Source organism: Cyprinus carpio, unplaced genomic scaffold (assembly GCF_018340385.1).
Source record: "Cyprinus carpio isolate SPL01 unplaced genomic scaffold, ASM1834038v1 S000006605, whole genome shotgun sequence".
Lineage (NCBI taxonomy): Eukaryota > Metazoa > Chordata > Actinopteri > Cypriniformes > Cyprinidae > Cyprinus > Cyprinus carpio.
Genome location: NW_024879249.1, coordinates 231,132 through 251,432, shown reverse-complemented (window position 1 = coordinate 251,432; position 20,301 = coordinate 231,132). Strand labels below are relative to the sequence as shown.

The 20,301-nt window shown below is 36.5% G+C and overlaps 1 protein-coding gene across 2 annotated transcripts in view; it reads left to right on the top strand.

The window, feature by feature from the left end:
- The window catches only part of esrrb (estrogen-related receptor beta), a 73,095-nt gene extending 62,456 nt beyond the window's left edge, over positions 1 to 10,639 (top strand). For both annotated transcript variants that reach the window (XM_042754865.1, XM_042754864.1), the window contains exons 6-7: positions 3,451 to 3,720; positions 6,544 to 10,639. In XM_042754865.1, the coding sequence (XP_042610799.1) occupies positions 3,451 to 3,720; positions 6,544 to 6,788 (515 nt within the window). In that variant the 3' untranslated portion in view covers positions 6,789 to 10,639. The remainder of the gene's footprint in view (positions 1 to 3,450; positions 3,721 to 6,543) is intronic.
- Positions 10,640 to 20,301: the final 9,662 nt, after the last annotated feature.

The following is a 20,301-nucleotide window of genomic DNA, read 5'->3' as shown; positions in this document are numbered from 1 at the left end:
AAGGTTTCGGCTTTTGTCTATTTTCAGAATTGCTGGCTTTGATTTAGAGAGCGTGAAATATATCACGGGGAGATGGCCGAGCTTGTCTCTGTTATAGAAGATGTTTCCAGCAGTGAATTTTATTGGGCTGCATAAAATCAAGCTGAAAACTGATTACATTTTTTACTAGTGCTTAAGTTAGATCACAATGGCAGCCGAGAGTAAAAAGCAAGATTTCAGAAACATTTCAACTCGAGTAAATGGACATGAGAAACTTGAGTCAAAGCAGATTTTTATAAAGTAAATCCCATTTGAAGAGAAGTCAGCACTCAGCTTCATAAACTGCTGTGTTTCCAACAAACATGATCAAACATTACAAACATTGACTGAAACACCCACAAAGCAACCTCAATAGCAGCTAAAGGATAAAAGACACTAATGTTCAATAAAGTGTTTTACATTTGGGGTTTAAAATACAATTAATATTAATAATCAGTAAAATTGTAAAATTTGAACTGAATAATGATACTAACTTAATTGATGAATTTTATAACATGAACTATTAAATTCCTGTTTATTAATGTGAAGTTGCTTTGAGAAGAAACTATACTATATTGCATAAAACAGAATATAAAAACTGAATCAGAATAAACAATAATAAATCATATTTAACAGTTCCAAGTATTATAGTTTATTAGACTAACCACAAGCAATGTAGCAACTTTTCAGCTTACTTTTCTTATAAAATATGCATCGTAAATGTGTGTTGATCAGCACTTCATTTTTAAATGCAGTTCATCAGAATTTATGATCATAACAATCTGTTTTATAATATCTACACTGAAAACATTTAAAAAATAATAATTTTCACTCAGAAATTACTAGCAAATTTTACAAATAATTACAAATCGAATCAAAGCAGCACAATGAATTAAACATGACATTTTTAAGTAGCAATAGTTATAAAGTAGTATCTTCTTTTAAAACAGGCTTCAATAATCTTTTTATTTACTTTGAAAAAAAAAAATATATATAATATATATATATATCAGGGTTCCTACAGGTTTCTTTAAGTTAAATTCAAGTCTTTTTAAGACCTTTTTAAGACCCATTTATATAAAAATTAATGCCTATTTTCACGTCCCCTACCAGCAAAGAAAAACAAAATCCTTGAACTTGTGTTCATTTATTTTTCAAATGTGGAATGGGTAAAAGATAAGTCAAGCAGGTTTGAAAAATAAAAACATTTCAATAGGCCACAAGAAAGTTTGCCGAACATGTTGTTTTTCAACATTAGCTAGCTACTTATTCCATGCTGGGAATAGGGGGGGGAACTGAGAGACCCCTGAACAATAAACATCGAAAATCAGAACTCAACAATAAATTAAATTAAGAAACACAGTCAACTCCTTAGCTCTTTCACCCAGGCAGCAATCTCTCACCAGGGCAGCACTTATCAAGGTTGTCCACTGGTTTCAACCAATGACTAAAAAGTTTTTATGAATGAAATTGGTAGCTAGCTAACGTAACAACAAACGTTAAAAATATAACGGCGTCAGTCAACCTTTCCTGTGGAATGCTGAGATTTTCTTTGATTTTTCGCGCTTCTCCTTTGCTTGTTGCTTGAGGTCTGTGTTGTGTTGTTTTGCTTTGCAGTCTATGGTTGTGGTGCTGCAGCGCGTGATCTTCATTTACTGAAGGCATCACGTGTTCGCAGTATTTTGTACTGTGACCCGGGGCTGCGTTGCGTTCTCAATTATTGGTTCCGCCACTCTTTATTTATACTACGTCATTTAATCAAAATATCGTGGTTGACAAATGAAACTTTTTTGAGGAAAATTACAATACGAAGAAGTTACATACAGCACAATTTTTAAGACCCAGACATCAAAATTCAAGACTTTTTAAAGTCTTTTTAAGATATTATTTCCAAATTAATAAATTCAATGCTTTAAAGGCTTTTTAAGACCCTGCTGAGACACTCTATATATATATATATATATATATATATATATATATATATAATTTTTTTTTTTTTTTTTTTTTTATTTTTTTTTTTTTAAATGATATACACTCCATTATGGTTTAAAACAATCATTTCTCCATGAATAAAATCGTTTCTTCCTATTTAATATCCTGTGTAACTCAAAGCTGTGTCACACTGTGGGTGTAACATGAGTTGTGTTCAGTGTTTCATTCCTGGCCCTTTGTTTTGTCAAAGACACTCGTGGCTTTCCAGTAAAAGGTGGCCGTGATCGACATGTGGCATTCATGCACCAATCAATGCACTTTGCATATGAATCTGCACACATTAACCCAGTCCTGCGCCCGGATCACGGACGTCTTTCCCGTTTTGTGTAGCATGAAGTGTTTCTGACGTATGTATGGAGCGCGTCTTTGCTGACCCGATCTCCGGTGGCTCCCGTTCATCCCGCACCTCCATTCCGAGGCCCTTATTGATCCCTCTTCACATTGTCAGGGGCCCCCGCGGTCCTGATCGCAATCTGTTAATTAATGTATCCTCCGGCACGCCCGGCCGCTGTTCACCCACCTGATAAAGGAAATTAAACACTCAGCTTCTCTTTTTGCTGCTTTCTTATTTTCCTCTGGCTCTTTCTGTCTCTCGGCCCACAAACTCTCCAGAGTGTCAGCCGGCGGCAGATAGACATCGCCCGCTCATCTCTGCCTCCATACCGCCATTCATATGAAAGTTTGGGGTCAGGTGAGGCGATCAATACTGTAATCTATCAGCTCTTTAATGGCGAGCGGGGCAGATAGCGCTGCTTTAGTCCACTTGTAAAGCAATCATTTTAATCATCGAGCGCTGCGAGCTCGAGGCGTGTGATGTTTAAACGGAGTCGTGGAGAAGAGCTGCACACATTATTGACAGCTGTCAGAGGAAACATAATGATAATGCCCTCATCCTGTGTTTGCTCTGGTGTTTCTGTATTAAACACAGCGCTGCTGGGGGGCTGTGTATTTGTTGTGTGGTTTGTCATGCACTGCAGTGAGACACAGTTGTGTCCCAAAATTACATTAAATAAATGACCTAATTACCATATTAATGTTTTATTTAAATGTGTTTATAATGCTATGGAGGAACCCAGGAAAACTAAACTAATAGCTATTATATTAATATTTTAATCGGTTTTATTACTTTATTTTCGAACTACTGTTATAGCTATTATATTAATATTTTAATCGGTTTTATTACTTTATTTTCCATTTTAATTTTAGCTAAAGTTTTAGTAATGTTGGTGTGTTTTTTTTCCATGTCTTTTTTATGTCTATATACTTTTATTCATTTTTATGAATTAAAATGTGAAATGTTGCCTTGGCAACTAGCTGAAATAAAAATTATTTTATATTTTATTTTATTTCAGTTAACATTTATTTAATTTCAAGTAACAAAACTCCTGCCCAAGACGGAGGTTTCTGTACAGACTTAAACCTGCGTGGTCTCTTGCTCAGGTTTCTCCAGCCTGTCTCTGGGAGACCAGATGAGTTTACTGCAGAGCGCATGGATGGAAATCCTGATCCTGAGCATCGTCTTCCGCTCGCTGCCCTACGAGGACGAGCTGGTGTACGCGGAGGACTATGTGATGGACGAGGAGCACTCGCGGCTCACGGGCCTGCTGGACCTCTATGTGTCCATCCTACAGCTCGTGCGCAAGTACAAGAAACTCAAGGTGGAGAAGGAGGAGTTTGTCACGCTGAAGGCCATCGCACTCGCCAACTCAGGTATCAGCCGCTTTAGATTGACTGATTTGATCATTTTACATTTATACATATGCTTCCATTCAGTTGTTTGGAGTCTGTATTGTTGTTGTTTTAATTAATACTTTTATACAACAAGGACACATTAAATTGCACATCCAAAGTACCAGTAAATACATTTCTAATGTAACAAAATATCTCTATTTCAAATAAATGCTGTTCTTTTGAACTTTCTATTCATCTGTGAATACTGAAAAATAAAATGTATCACAGTTTCCACAAAAATATTGTGCATTATATAAATATATATATAATATTATATAAATATTAGAATGATTTCTGAAGATCATGTGACACTGAAGACTGGAGTAATGATGCTGAAAATACAGCTGCGCATCACAGAAATAAATTAAAGTTTAATAGAGATTACATAGAAAACAGCTGTTTTAAAATATATTACTTCACAATCATACAGTAAATGCAACCTTAATAAACATTTGACTTAAAATAAACAAATTAACCTAACAAAATCAAATATAGTTTTTTTTGTCTTTAACAAATTAACCTAACAAACTGTCACATTTATCGCATTTTGAGATAAATTGATAATTTTATTATTTGAGTTTGATTGATGTTTTAGCATCATATTCCACTTGTTCCTCTCATACACATTTCACAGAAAATCAATTAACCTAAATTGCAAACCTCTAAAATATGTAATAAATATTAACATATTAAATAAGAACTTTATTAAATAAAAGTTCAAGGACAAGCGCAATGTCACCACATCACATTCAGCCTTTACGTTTACAATAAAAGAGAGGAATCACAGTCAATCCCAGAGCTTTACAGAGGCTGTTTTTATTAATATCACCTTTCACTTACAGTATACACAAACCAAAACCAAAATAGCTACTGTAATATTTGTTATTCTACTATGTTACTTTTGCGTCAATTCAATTTCTGAAGCACCTTAAAAAGGAGCAGCATTCAGAGATTGACCCACCTGACATACAGTATACATGCTTTTTTTATCAGTACAGTACACTCGAGCACACTCACATGTTTCTGGTGACATGAGTCCCTTGTAAAGATGAAGGGAGCGGAAACAGAAGAGCCCTGTTTCTCTCTCTATCTCCATAAGAGTAGCCACGGGGCCCGGCCGCCGCCACAGATAAATTTAGCATTTCATTAGGAGCACCAGGGCTGTCAATAAAATGTGTAAAGTCGAATGGAGTGAGTATCAGCGAGCGATGGCTCTCGTCTGTTCAGGGGAGAAGACACAGGGCCACATCGACAGCTGGCTCTTCAGAAGGCAGGCCCCGTCCTCGCCTGATCAATGCGGCCCGCGCTCCGCCTCGTTTTATTCTGCCGTCTCGTCCGCTGTCTCTCTTTGTCTGGCTGAGAGATGAAAACGCTGATGGTGTGCTTTGGCGCGCGCGGGATGACGGGAGAGAGAGGGACACGCTCTGTCTGATGGCTCTCGCGGGACTGCCGCTGTCTGACAGCTGTGAAAATTCATAGCCATTGATTTTGTAATTAGCAGTTTATCAGTCGTATCGACAGCCTCTTTCTGATGGATTGCAAGGAAATTGTTTCTTCAGATGTGTTTTTTTAACCTCCACCTCACACACACACACACTCACACACACACACACACACTCACTCACTCACTCACTCACTCACTCAATCACACACACTCACACACTCACACACACACTCACACACACACACACACACACACACTCACACACACAGGCCTTCTGTGTGTCTCTGCTTCACACTGCGAAACATGATTCTTCCTCAGTATTTTTGTCTTGTTTTCCAGTATAAATATCTAAATTGCATTAAATTAAGAAACATTCACTTGAAAAGCTAAATGACAAGATGTTAAGTCCTATTAACCGAAAAATGACTACTGAAAAAAAAAGAATCAAAATTAAGTGAATTTATGCTTGAAACAGTAGACTCAGAAAATTAATCTTGTTCTCTTTTTGAATTAGGTTTGTTTTTCCGACCCTTTTTTTTTTGTTTGTTTTTTTATATGAAATCACTTAAGACTTAAGTAGATGTATCTTGATTTATATATTTGTTCTGGAAAAAATAAAAAAACAAAATAATAAGACAAGACAAAATAGTCTTTTTTTTTTTTCTTTTTTTTTTTTTCTTTCTTTTTTTGGAGTGTAATGTGCATTATTAATTATTGACATGATAAATAACAGGACATATGGATCCTTTAACAGTAGTTTGTGTCATATTTATAATATAAAATATTCAAATAAATACTTTTTAAATCAGTATTTATAAATAGTATAGAGTCAGTAAAATGTCTCTTCTGCTCACCAAAAAATACAGTACAAAAGTAATATTGTGAATATATTTTCTATGTGAATATCTGTTGAATTATCAGCATCATTACTCCAGTCTTCAGTGTCACATGATCTTCAGAAATCATTCTAATATGATGATTTGCTGCTCAACAAACATTTCTGATTATTATCAATGTTGAAAACAGTTGTGCTGCACAATATTTCTGTGGAAACTGTCATACAATTCATTATTCACAAATCAAAAAAGAATAAAAAGTTCAGAAGAACAGCATTTATAAAAAAAATAATTCTTTAGCATCTTAAAAAACTTCACCGACACTCACTATCAATCAAACTAACACGTCCCTGCATTAAATTGCAACAAAAAATCTAAGTGACCCCAAAATACTGAACGGAAGTGTTATAAGTTTATAATATTATTTTATTGTTAAAATTATTTAAAAACTAATTACAATAAACAAAATACTCTGTCGGTCTGTGTACTCAGCATGTGTGATGTTTGTTGTTCTGGTGACAGACTCCATGCACATAGAGGACGTGGAGTCAGTTCAGAAGCTCCAGGACGCCCTTCACGAAGCGCTGCAGGACTACGAGAGCTGTCAGCACACAGAAGACCCTCGGCGGGCGGGGAAGCTGCTGATGACGCTGCCGCTGCTCCGGCAGACGGCCACCAAGGCCATCCAGCACTTCTACAGCATCAAGATGCAGGGCAAGGTGCCCATGCACAAACTCTTCCTGGAGATGCTGGAGGCCAAGGTCTGATTGGCCGCTCGTCGCGTGACATCATCGGGGCCAGAGACTGCGGAGGACAGCCTGAGACGTTTTCTGAAGACCTGAAAAAATAATAACTTGGTTTAAAACATAAATATAAATGGAAAAATAATTTAAAAATCTATAACAAATACTATGTACTTGTACAGTGATGCTTTTTGTTCTTGATCTGTGCTTATATATGATGGAAGAAACTGTAAGTAATTTCAGAGCGAGTAGTCATTTTTTTGTTCCGCTAACTCTCCGTACGTGTCGCCAACAACCTCAGTCCGGCCCTCGGACGACGCCAGGACACCTTGAGGACTTGTAAATATTCATGGCGGCGAGCCGCAGGATTTGGCCGAGGCTGGACGTGGAAGCTGCTGCCGGTTCTTCCCTAAATGTGAACTTGCTGACGTCCTTGAAAATACCTCTTCTTGAATCCTGGGAGGACGGCGTTTGTGACGCGTTCATCCGGGATCTCAGTCATCTTACTCTAGTAACTCAGCAATAAATCAAGCCGATGAGGAGCGCCCACCTCTTGAGTTGCACTGTACTGCTTTTTTAAATGACTTGTTATTGTTGTCGCTGATGTTTTGGCCTGGATGTAGTCAGTGGGTGGAGGGGACGAGGTTTCAAAGGATTTACGACGTGTGGCAGAAGTCCAGGACGCTCCGTGTTCAAACAATCAGATGCCCATATGTCAAACGACCTATTTTGGGCTTGTTAAGCCACCGGCAGAGGAAACGAGGTGCCCGTCATCATCTGCTCAGACCCTGCCAGGACTTTTATAGCCATGTATCTGAATGAAGGTGGGCGGCAGGTGCGGGTCTTTATCACCAGCTTTATTTTTAGGTCTTGGAAGACGACAGCAGATTGAACAGGAGGGTGTTTGACCTCATGTTGACACAATAGCATCGCTTCGAAAATGGCCTTCGAACTCGCCGGCCCTATAAACAGCTTATTACCCCTAGATCCACTTGACAGCAGACCACCGTACGGCCGTCAGTCCCAGATATCCATTAGGAATGGAGGACTGTGGGGATTCAGTGCTGTGACTGAAGGGTCACAGGGTTTGATTGTGTCCAGGGGTGCGTTTCCCAAAAGCAACTATGGTCACCAACATAGAGTAGTTTAACGATTCTGTGTATCCCAAAGCAGTTATATGCGGTTATAAGCGTCTTGTTGGAATGATGTGGACTTAAATAGATTGTGCTCAGTTTGCACACTAAGCAAGATAACATGCAGTGCATTTTATAGCATTTAAATTTTCAGTTCAATTCAAATTGACATTTTTGGATCAAACATCAAATAAAGCAACCAATTACAAACCACATATTAATTAGATTAACTATAACAATCGGACATAAAATTACGGTCAAATTAATAAAATTAGCAAAAAAATGTCTATTTTCAATAGTGTAGAGATGTCTGAAGCACTTTCAAACCTGTTGCATGATAAATTCACGTCAACTAAATCTGCATGATTGTGCAAAACTCTCAATAATGCAGATTCCGATTGGACCAGTGTTAAGTGATTTAGTCTTAGTCTTTATCTTGAGACGAAAATGCTTAATAGTCTTAGTCACATTTAAGTCATTTTAGTCTTAAATAGTTTTAGTCTACTTTAAGTCAACGAGAAGTTATTACATTTTTGTCAACTTTTAATCATTACTTTTAGTCGAGCTGCAGTTACCAACATTTATTTTGGTAGCTATTTTCTGTGTAGTCTTCAAACAAAAATACTCAACCCAATTAAGCTTATGAGAAATTGGAATCAAGGATTGAATGGAAAAACTTGAATAAATGATGACAATCTTAATTTTTGGGTGAACTGTCCCTTTAACAGTTGTGAAAAGGGAGCAGCTTATAAAAATTATAGTTGTTCATATATAATATATTTAATACATATATAATTTATCGTTTTTAAAAAAGAAGCAGAATAAGACAAGACAAATATGAAAGAGATACAAATTAAACTAATTTTTCAGATACAGTTGGCTTACTTAAAATATTTAACATCTTTTGTTGGTTAACATTATAATGACACGGATGGGTACTTAATTAGGAATGCTGTTCCTTTAAGACGGAAGGCATGCATGTAATACTGACACTGTATTTACGTGAGATATTCTACACAAAAACATTTGTACTGCTGTGTGTGTATTTGAGCGCTGAGAACTGATCGCACAAAGTGGAGCGTGCGCGAGAGAGAGCACTTCTATCAGCGCGATTCCACCAATCCTGCCTTCACTAACTGTGAGTTAATCAACAACGAATTGTAACTCCCGGGAAAAACGGGACGTCTGGTCACCTCATCCCTACACTTTCGGGTGCTAAGGCCATTCTGTCCATCCACTGCGGCTGCCATATTGAGACTAGATATGCGAAATTGCGAACGCAACGCCCCTCATCCGATTGCAATCCAATGACAGGGTCGCACATTTTGAAGGACAAGCATATATGATGTATTTTGTATGTCCTGTAGTCCTCAAATAACATCATCGTCTCGTCTTGTTAACGAAGACGCTGCATATATTTCGTCACAGTTTTTATCATCAGATGTTAGTTTTAGCTCGTCAACGTCTCGTCTTTGTCACAGAAAATATGTTCATTAACGAATATTTTTCGTCGTCGTCTTCGTTAAAGAAATTAACAATGGATTGGACCGACTGGATTTCGCCTGTGAAACAGTAAAAGTGACCACATCTTATTTGCAATCTTGAATTGATTAATTAGCAGTCGTTATTACTCCACCCCCGGAGTGTGACATCATTAACGAGAGGCCTATTTTGTTAAGTGCGAACTTGCTACTACGGTTTTGGGAAACAGTTGTGTCTAGTTAGTTGCATTGCACTACGGTGGTTAAGCAGCGAGTTTTGTCATGTTTGGGAAACGCACCCCAGGTCGAATCTCTCTCTGTGATGCCGAGGTCTCTCATTGGCTTCCTGATGGAAAGAAAACCCGAACCCACCACAGTCTCGAGCCGACCAGACCAGATAGCGAGAGAGAAGATAATGCAGGGATTCATTTTATATGCAGCGGCGCAACTGTGTGGATTCACATTAGGGATCAATTCTGATTGAAATCATGCCAAAGCAGAGCACATCTGAGCGACATGAACGCAGACGCTTCAAGCTACAGCACGCAGAGGTGAATTCACACGTCACTGAGTTCTGAATACGCCAGAACACAATTCATAACATAACACAATAGTACCACAATGCTTTATGAACATCTGTTAGTCATGCTCTGAGATGGACACACGGTAATGAACATATATGCAACATTCACTTAGCTACCTCATCATTCATCCACGTCTGGACATTCTGTAAATGCTGTCCTTTATTTCGCCTGTTTGTGTCATGTGGACAGTAACACAACTTCTGGTATCGCTAGATAACTAGGTTAACTTCTCACATACCACACTAACCACCAAAGCACACTACATTCTTACCACGTCCTGTTCGGTGCACAGGTTTAGGTGCTTCCTTTCTACTTTTTTTTTTGACAACGGGACACTTGGACACATTCATCATCTACCCAAAAACACATTACTGTGTGAGTGGCGTGAATGTTGATCTGTGCCTCTCCGTTCACTGTTTAAGAAGGAAAAGATGCATATCTGTAAATGCTGTCATTTATTTATGTGCTCCTCCCGCAGCATGCCAGGGTCAGAATTGGTCCCTCAATGTTCAAAATGACGAAGGCTTTTGTGTTTCTCCTCAAGATATTCATTGTGTATATTATATCACTTTGGCCACGCTGTACTGTACAATAATATTGTTCATTTAACAAACACCTGTGTCACTTTCTTTTTTATGTCAAAAAAATGGAAAAGTAACAAAGTCATTCTCTCAAAGAACTTAAAAACTGCTATAAAACACAAAAACACAATAACTTTCATATATACACAAAACAAATATAAATAATGATAAATTTCATACATAAAACAAAACTTGACAGTATATATTTTCGTGTGTGTGTGTGTGTTATTGAACAAATTACACTTTTTAAATTGATTATTACAAAACAAAATTAATACTCTAAAATAATATTTTTATTAATGTAAATTGTGTGTGTGTGTGTTATTGAACAAATTACACTTTTTAAATTGATTATTCAACGGCACAATAATTTAGAAGTGATATTTTAAGACGTTAGAATGATGTTTTAATTAATGCATAATTTACATTGCATTCAAATTTTATGAGTTCATGCATTCCTGGAGAAACTGACTCATGACTAACTGCTCTACTGTTTGAGCTGCAGGAATGCTATAATTAATGAATTTAATGAATGAAATGAATCTTTTATTTACACTGTTAAGGACATGATTTGGAGCTGAAGCCATGTGCTGAACTCACTTATGCATTACTGTCCTGTGAGTGTGGTGAGTGGAGCCGGATGACGATGACCTTTATCTGCTCTGCTGAAGTCTCTCAGACGGAGCGTGGCTCAGTAGTGTAACGTGTAAGTGCTGCAGGACGTCCTCAGAGACGCCGGACGGCCCGCAGAGCCCCAGAGACAGCAGAGCAAACAGCCCAGAACTGACATGTGCTGCAGCAAAAACACAGCACGGACCTGCTGCAGATAAACCCTGCTGATCTGCTGAAGTGTGTCAGACACAGCCACGCTTTCACTGTCATCATCCTGTTTGGTATTAATGAACACATACACACACACATATATATATATAATAAAGCATCAAACACAAATGTTCAGTGTCACTGCTGTTTAAAGAAGGGTTCCTGAAATAAAAAATAAAAAATCCAGTTCAAGACTTTATAGAAAATATAGTGCCTCGCACACCCAAATAATTCACAGGTGCATTGGATAAAAGTCTAATATCAAGTTGAACAAAAATGTATTAATCTTACATGCCATTCAAACTTGCATCATTATGTAAAGTTTTATTAGCAATGTTTCAGTCAGCTGACTTTCTTCAGGCTCACAAAACAGTATAAACATGCAAGCGTATATCAGCAAATTGAAAAACAGCTCATTGGGACAAAAACTTCAAATATTGTTACAATTAATAATAATAATAATTATTAACATAATTATACATCCATATTTACATTTATCCAAAGCGACTTACAGTGCATTCAGCCTATACATTTTTTACCAGTATGAATGAGAAATAATACAAAACCACAATTGATATGAATATTTCTACCTTTCCAGACAGAAATACTGTGATACTTGCCTCTGTAGTTTTCACTATGATTAACACAAGTCTGTGATTTCACCTGAATCTTTAAACGGTTCCAGTGAAGATCTAAACAAGAACCTGAAGAGACAACTACATGATTTTCACAATGATAATATAATATAATATAGATTGATTTTTGCATTATAAAGCACTATTTAATAATGTTGTGTTTTCCCATCATTTCTGATATGTTTGATGTAAAGACATTTTGATATATAAAATTTGTAAATATATATATATATATATATATATATATATATATATATATATATATATATATATATATATATATATATATATATAACCTCAAAAAAGATGTACTTGGACTATTATTTTGATAAAACTTACTAAAAACTGCATTTTAGTTAGATGTTGCATTTCCTGTGCTTTGTATTTTTATACTTGGACTATTATTTTGATAAAACTTACTAAAAACTGCATTTTAGTTAGATGTTGCCTTCAGGGGTATAGTGTTAGTAACACTTAACTACAGCATTAATATCTATTGTTGTAAATACAATGTGATCAGGGTGAATATTTAGATTTTGGCCCAGGTTGTTGGATGTAGTCAAAGCTGGTTTTCCCAGCATGCCGTGTTGCGTCACATTGCGTGGACGGAGTTGCATTCATCAAAGCATGAATCCCCATCAGTACGTGTTCAAGGCCTCGTATCCGTCCTAACACATCTCCATTACTCTCAGCGCTGATGGCCGAGGGAAGAACCGCGTGTCGGTGTGAGCGACTGGCTTTGAACTGAGCTGCAGTTTACACTTCGCATAAAGTAAGCTAAAATTACACTCAGGACTGAAGCGGAGCGTGCAGAAATCCCACAGGAGCCGCAGCTTCAGAAATAAAATAAAATGCTTCATCTTTCAACAGGCTCTCGTCTCTGAGCTTCTCCTGCTCCAGTGAGAATCATCTGGTGATGATTCTCAACCAACAGGATCAGTGTATTTGGTGTCTTGTAGTATTGCATTTAATTTTATTTAGAATTTGCAAGGCTCCACATAACAGTTTTTCAATTTATTCATGATTAAATTGAACTTTTATTAATGATAATAAAAAAAAAATTGCTTACTGTCTGTCTCTCAAAGGTCTTGACCTGTATACAGCACTGCAAATCATACAATATTATTACTTTAATTATTTAGCACTTACTGAGTTACAGCTTAATACAGCTGGAACTGGCAACCATGTTTCTTGACGCTCATTACCCATCTCACATTTATCTTATTTTGTCTAATAAATTGTCAGTTTAGTGTTGATGTCTGTTTAATGTTAATTGCTTATTGTTTCAGTCCAGCTAACAAAATTATGTGTTAAGAACGTTCTGCCTACATTTCCATTAACATGCAGTTTTTTAAAATGCTTTAGAAAAAATTTTTTCTTGGTTATGTGCACGTTACATGAACATTCCATTTTATAATTTTGCAAACGTAACATTTAAACACATCAGAAGAATGTCCAACTTATGTTTAAGAAAAAAAAAACATGAACAATTTATAAATAACTTTTTTTTTTGATAATATTTTCAGAACATTAATAAAGACGAGATAACTTTGAGCGAATATTCTAAGGATGTTACTGAAAGGACATTTGTTCATAACTTTGTCAGAAAGTTCTGAGAAATTGCAAACCTCATTTTAGATAAATACTAAATAAAGACTAAAATGACTAATATATTTCATTTGACACTCTTCTCTGAAAGATTGGCAGCTCATTTCACACTCATCTATTTTTGTGACCTATTTAGTGGCTAATCTTAATGGCATTGGGTCAGGAGCGCGAGCGCAGAAAGAAGCAGCTGATGGTGTTTTAGTGAAGGTGCATGTGTTGTGCTGGGATGGGATGGACTCGACCTTTTCTGCATGTCAAGCAAAGGTTAGAAATCTCCACTGGCCTTAAAGGAAATGCTCTTGTTTGCCATTACAGTGAAGATCTGTCTCCCAGCAGACGCTCTCGAGGGAGCCTACAGATGACCCACAAACCCTCTCTGTCTGTCTGTCTGTGTCTCACTCTCTCTGCTGCTTAACTGATCAGTTCTTGACATTTCTGCCCAATACTCGCCTCTCTTTGCTTAAGGCCTCAAAGTAGAAAATATCTGAATGATCTGTCAGCAAAACTCTTACTGCAAATGTTTCATACAGAGTTGATTTTTGATGTTTAATTTAATTTTTTCAAACTGTGTTTATCAGTTATTATAGTTAACAAACTAAAACCATAAACATTAGTTATGTCTAAATAAATAAATCAATAAATTCAGATAGTTAAAAGGGAACATTTCTCATTTTGACCTTAAACTTTTATGCAGGCCTACTAAAATAACTAAAACAGAAATGAAAATTAATATTTTTTTAATAAAAAACAGAAATAATAAAAATTACAAAATTACACAATATAATTACTTAAATTGTAATTAATATTAAAACAGAAAATCTAAAAATAAAACTTATTTAAAATCTTGACTTAAAAAAATATAACAGTAACAATGATGCATAAACATCATTGGCATTCAATTCATTGTCATAAAATTTATATGATTTATGTATTTTAAAAATAAATAAAAGTCGAATATCTAATATAACAAAATCTACTTCGTAGATTGAGGCACAAAAAAAAAAAAAAAAAAAAATGTTGGTCAGTAGATAGCATTATTTATGTTGTACTTGTTCACATAAACATCAATATCACACATTTATTCCAGTTACAGTTTGAAAGAAAAGTTCTCATAAGAGTAAAAAGCAAAACAGCTGCACATTTATTGTTCACAAAGAAGTCAAACGCTTCTCCAGACTCTCTTGTCTCGAGCGCATCCATTCACTTAATGCACTATCACACATATGAGCAGTCATAATTCACGCGTTTATATTCCTAAATGTGATTTGTATTTAAAATATGACCTTTGAAGCTTGATATATGGAAATGGACAGATCATATGTGATTCTGGGATGAAATGTCTTATAGATCACAGAGTTTATGTCGTCTCGCGCTCGAGAAAGGAGCCTTGACCGGCCGGTAATTTACAGTGTTATGAGATCAGTGCAAAACACGCTGTAAATAAATAAGTGTGTGGCGGTTCGCGCAGGTGCATCAGTCACATCGCGCGCGCGCGCCCGCTCCGGGCTCCGGGTCACGTCTCCGGGCTTTGGCCGCGGTGACCTTGCTGTGAGAGGGAGCTTTCAGAAATAGACGGCGGTGTAGATGACATTCACCATTATCATCCTCAGCCAGACCAGCGCTGGACGCTTGAATGGCCAGCACTCACCCGTGATTTTGCCAAGACATGTTCCTGGATCAACATAACATGTAACTGTCCAAAATAACTGTCTAAAAAATAGTCCCTGCCCCTTAACAAAAACTTACCCATAATTTATCCCTAAAATAAGTGTGAAATTGCCTAACCCTAGCCTAAAACAGATATTTCCTGGAAAGTTCTCCCTCAGTTCTGATTGGTTGTTGAACTCATCCTCTTTAGATTAATATGTAGCCTAAGCCTAAAACTTATCGTGCAAATTAAATATGAATATTCTCTAAGTATAATAATTTATGAACTAAATAATGGCTACTGGCCAATCAGAGTCAATTATTCAGTGATCCATTCATTGCTTCGATCCTTCTTGAACAATAGCACAAACCAACAATTCAACATCCTGTTTTGTTTTTTATGTTTAGAAAGAATGCCTACGCCAAGGATATTAGACATATTAGAAGGTTCAACAGACACTGACTTCACTCACTGTACTTAAGGAAACAGTTTATTTAAAAAAAAAAACCAAAAACCAACAATTTATGATTCAACTACTGCCTACGCCGCATATTAGACATATTAGAAGCTTCAATAATAATAATAAAAACTGTTTTAGGAAAATGGTTTACTTGTTTTCAGTAGAACACAAAAGGAGACATTATGAAGAATCTCCATGCAGCTCACTTGTTTTCAGTAGAACACAAAAGGAGACATTATGAAGAATCTCCATGCAGCTCTTTTCCAGTCAGGCTTTTAAAAGTCATTATGACTTGTTCAGTATATTGTCTTCTCATACTGTATCTGTTAAATGTATTTTACAGTATATAGCATTATAAAGTTTTTAAGTTGTTATTCGGAACAAACTGTCACTTTTGCACATTATGTTATTAAGGCTAAAATGGTTTCAGGTTTGGGTCGTGAGTGAAGCAATATCAAAATAAATGAGATGTGAATCTGTAAATAACAACTTACGTCAAAGCACTACAGGCAAACGCTTGTTTTAGGATTTTGGTCTATTTTGCTTCATTTACAGTTGCAATCAGAGACTGCAGTACTTTACAAATACAAGCTTTTCTGAAGATCTGGGATTTTATAAACATTGCATCTATAACAGTTTACTGGCATATTAAAAGTGATAATGTCACTATATAATGTAATATTTTTGAGTTGTAGAATTTTATAATAATAGAACTATGTCTTAATTATTCAACCCCTATTCAATATTGCTGTTTTTAAGTCACTTTTTGTGTGTGTGTGTGTGTGTGTGTGTGTGTGTGTGTGTGTGTGTGTGTGTGTGTGTGTGTGTGTGTGTGTGTGTGTGTGTGTGTGTGCATGTGTGGTGGGGAACAAAATTGTTAAAACACAATTAAGCCTTTAGAAATTATAATAAAAAACACACACATAAAATTAGCCCATGCATGTGCTGACATGAGTAGCAAATATGCAAATTCAACAGAGCTCTCTCAAAAGCTGTAGAAGAAATAGTTTTATTGCATTTGAAGGTCTAAGGCTACATGAAGATTTCCAAGAAAATAAAAGTCCCCAGAGACACAACTGGAAGCCTTATTCCTCAGCTTAAAATGTGTTACACCAGAAAAAAACTTTGAGGGAAAAGCTCAAGCGGTATGTCTGCTGCAAACAAGGCAAAGCTTATAAACAGAAGAATACCATCTCCATGGTCAAACCTGGATGAGGTCCAGTCAAGTTAGGGGGGTGTTTTACTGTCGCAGGAAGTGGAAATCATGACTGTATGAAGGGCATCATGGATTCTTTGAAATATCAGGCCATTTTGGCAAGAATTGTGATGCCTTTGGTGCAAAGACTGAAGCTGATGATCAATGGACTTTCCTGCAGGAGAGCTGTCCCAGAATACACGTCCAAATCTACTTCTGCTTGGTTCAGGGATCAGTCAGAGGATGTTCTTGAGAGGCCGGCCTGTTCAGTCTCCAGATTTAACTCTCATTGAAAATATTTGGTAGAATTTGAAGAAAGCAGTGGCAATGTGAAAACCAAAGATCATCAGTGATCTGAAAGCTTTTTCAGGCGAGGAATGAGCCAAGACTGCAGTAGAGAGGTGACACTTCACATTCTCAGAATCACTCGAATTTTAAAGAATAAAAGATTCTGCACAAAATTTGACTTTTGGGGGCTGAATACTTTTGAACATGAATGTTTAGAGCCAATCAACATCACATTCTCAGAATCACTCGAATGTGTATTAAGAAACTTTCTCTAATAGTTTACTGTTGAATTGTTTTCATAAATGTTGTTTTGTCTATATCTTATTTCAGACTAGTATTGCACTTGTTTTGTGTGTCTGTAGATTTCATGAGTTTATTCATATAACACTAGTTTATATAAGATTTTATTTTATTAACTTGGTGATTTTTTTAAATGTCTGTTGACAGTATTTTCTAATTTATGGAGTGATAAAAAGAGATATCCAAAACCCCCTCTGTGAAAACCTTTAACTCTAATATGACAACAAAATCAAACAACTTCAGATGATTTTGTTCAGATTTTTTGAATTTATGAAAATTTGTGAATATTAATTCGACTTTGCATCACTTGCATATGCAAACAACATTTCAGAAAACCTGTAATGCAAAACAATCATCTTAATGAACTGTAATTAATCAACTGGGGAAGTATTTTAGATAACATTCTACCCAATATTCAGCTGTGGTGCCTAATGCTGTTATAGTAAAAACAAGACAACATACATGTTTGCAAAGATTAATTGGATACAAATAGATGACCTTAATTATTGACCGTAATTACAGTGTTTTTCCTTTATTAGATTGTTTGAAAATCAGACATTGTTGCAGGGCTTGACCAGAAGAGACGCAGACAGTGCCATCAGGGCTCTGATCTCGAGTGCATCAGTCAACTCGCTTTTACAACAGCAAAGGAGAAAACAGCTCGACACCGGAGAGCTTCTGAAGCTGTAAAAGGCTGTAATGCAGTAAAGTGTCTTTCACAATATCAGGCTGCCACGGCACGACACAAAGACACAAAGACACAAAGAAAAGCGGCATGGCATTCACGCTCTGATCAATACACCTGCTTACAGCCGCGGCATTGCTCTAATGAATGTGCGCTGGTAAAGTGCACATATTGGCAGGCTTTTTGGGAGGCATTTCAAGAGAATTAGCACTGTCACCACACGGCTAATCGAGAATGTCTGGCGCATAGAATTCTCACAAAATATCAATTAGACCAACAAAGTGAATCCAAACACATTTACATGAAGTGGCGGTGTGTTCACATGCTCTGAGACAAGAGAGGCAGCGGCCAATGACACGCTAGTGCGGGAGAATTTACAGAATATGGGTCCAGCACAGTTTAAATGCAAATAAGTGATTAAAAGTCACTCTGTAGTGATAATGCAGACACAGGGGCAATAGCTTCTAAAAATGTGTCACTTTATGCAAAAAATTTACATATCAATCAGTTTATTTCTGAATAATAAAGGGCATAATTGTTCAAAATTCCCTCTTCAGCAACTGAAGCAGGTGTCATAAAGTCACTTTTAGAACTTTATAAGTTATTTTGCTGTGGTTAGTTTAAGTACAGTGTTAGTGCAGCTTTATTACACTAATGAATCTGCGCTGTCAAGTCACATTTATTTCTAAAGTGCTTCACACAATTCAGATAGTTTCAAAGAAGCTTCACATTAATGAACAGGATTGTTAATGTTGGAAAATTCATCAATTATGAAAAAAAAAACTGAATTTCAGCTATAAAGCAGCTTTACAGCAGACAAAAGTTGCATTGTTCAGATCAGTTCAGCCCAGTGTTGACTCAGAACAGTTCAGTACAACGTTGTGTCGATGTCGCATCAATACGGATCATTTTCTACATCGCTCACTTCAGATCTACAGAAAATACAGCCTCGTAGTTGTGGCATTCTGTCAAAACCCAATCCCTCCACTTATTCAACCGTTATTCAGAAAAATATTGATTTAACCACTTTTAACAAAAATCAAAATCATAGAAAATGACATAAAATTAGCTATACCAATCTGTAACACTTAAAAAATATATATCCAAAACAACTTTTGGTCATTGTACAAGATGAGCAGGAACCAAAAGACCTTTTACACGTTTATAATAATTATAATAACATGAGTAGAGTTTTACATGCAGTGTAAGTTTGTTAGAGGTTTGCTCTTCAGCATTACTCCTGGTTTGATGACACTGATGTCAGACAGCATTGGTTCATTTCTTTCCAGGTCAGGTTAAAGCCTCCATTCCTGTGTCCGTGTGTTCGTGATGTCTTCCCTCTCAGGTGAGCGAAGCACCTGTGAAGCAGCCGTACAGCACTGAATGATCCTCTCTGTGCATTATTGTAATTAGATCTCCAAGGACAGCTAAATTAAGTCATTGTGCTTCAGGGGACACAGACAACTGTACTTTTCCCACTGACACATTTGATGCTGTGCAGTCTGTTAAGTGAAGGAGAAAAGAGCCACCGTTTACACCATCCGCTGCATGCAGAGGGTTTAATGCATTTCACTTCACCTGCTCAGGAGCAGCTCAGAGTGCTGATCTTACTGTAGTGATGAAGCCTTAATACGCTTTAATGAGAAGAAGAGCGCCATCTGTAGACCACTTGTTGAATTGCAAAAGTGATCAGCGCTGTCAAACAGGTCCAACACAACACTGTTTATCATACTGAAATGACAAACATGTCCTTAATATGACAGTTTTTGTAAACAAAAATCAGTGTGGCAGATGAATTTATTTGATTAGAAACAAGCTTTCAAACCAACATCTAAAGCTGTGGGAAGTGTTTATCTCTAAAAGTTTCTGTCGCTATCATAATTACGGCTATACATGATTATATGGTTATTTGCTGTTTATTATTCTGATCTATTATTGTTTTGTGTGCCATCAGAAGAGCTCTGAGACACATTTTTAAGTCATGACCCCCCTGGCTGAGAAGCACTGAGCTAGATTATACAAAACTACTTTGGTGGTACCATGATAAAGTGACATTATTAGATGTTATACTATGGTACTCTGATATATATATATATATATATATATATATATATATA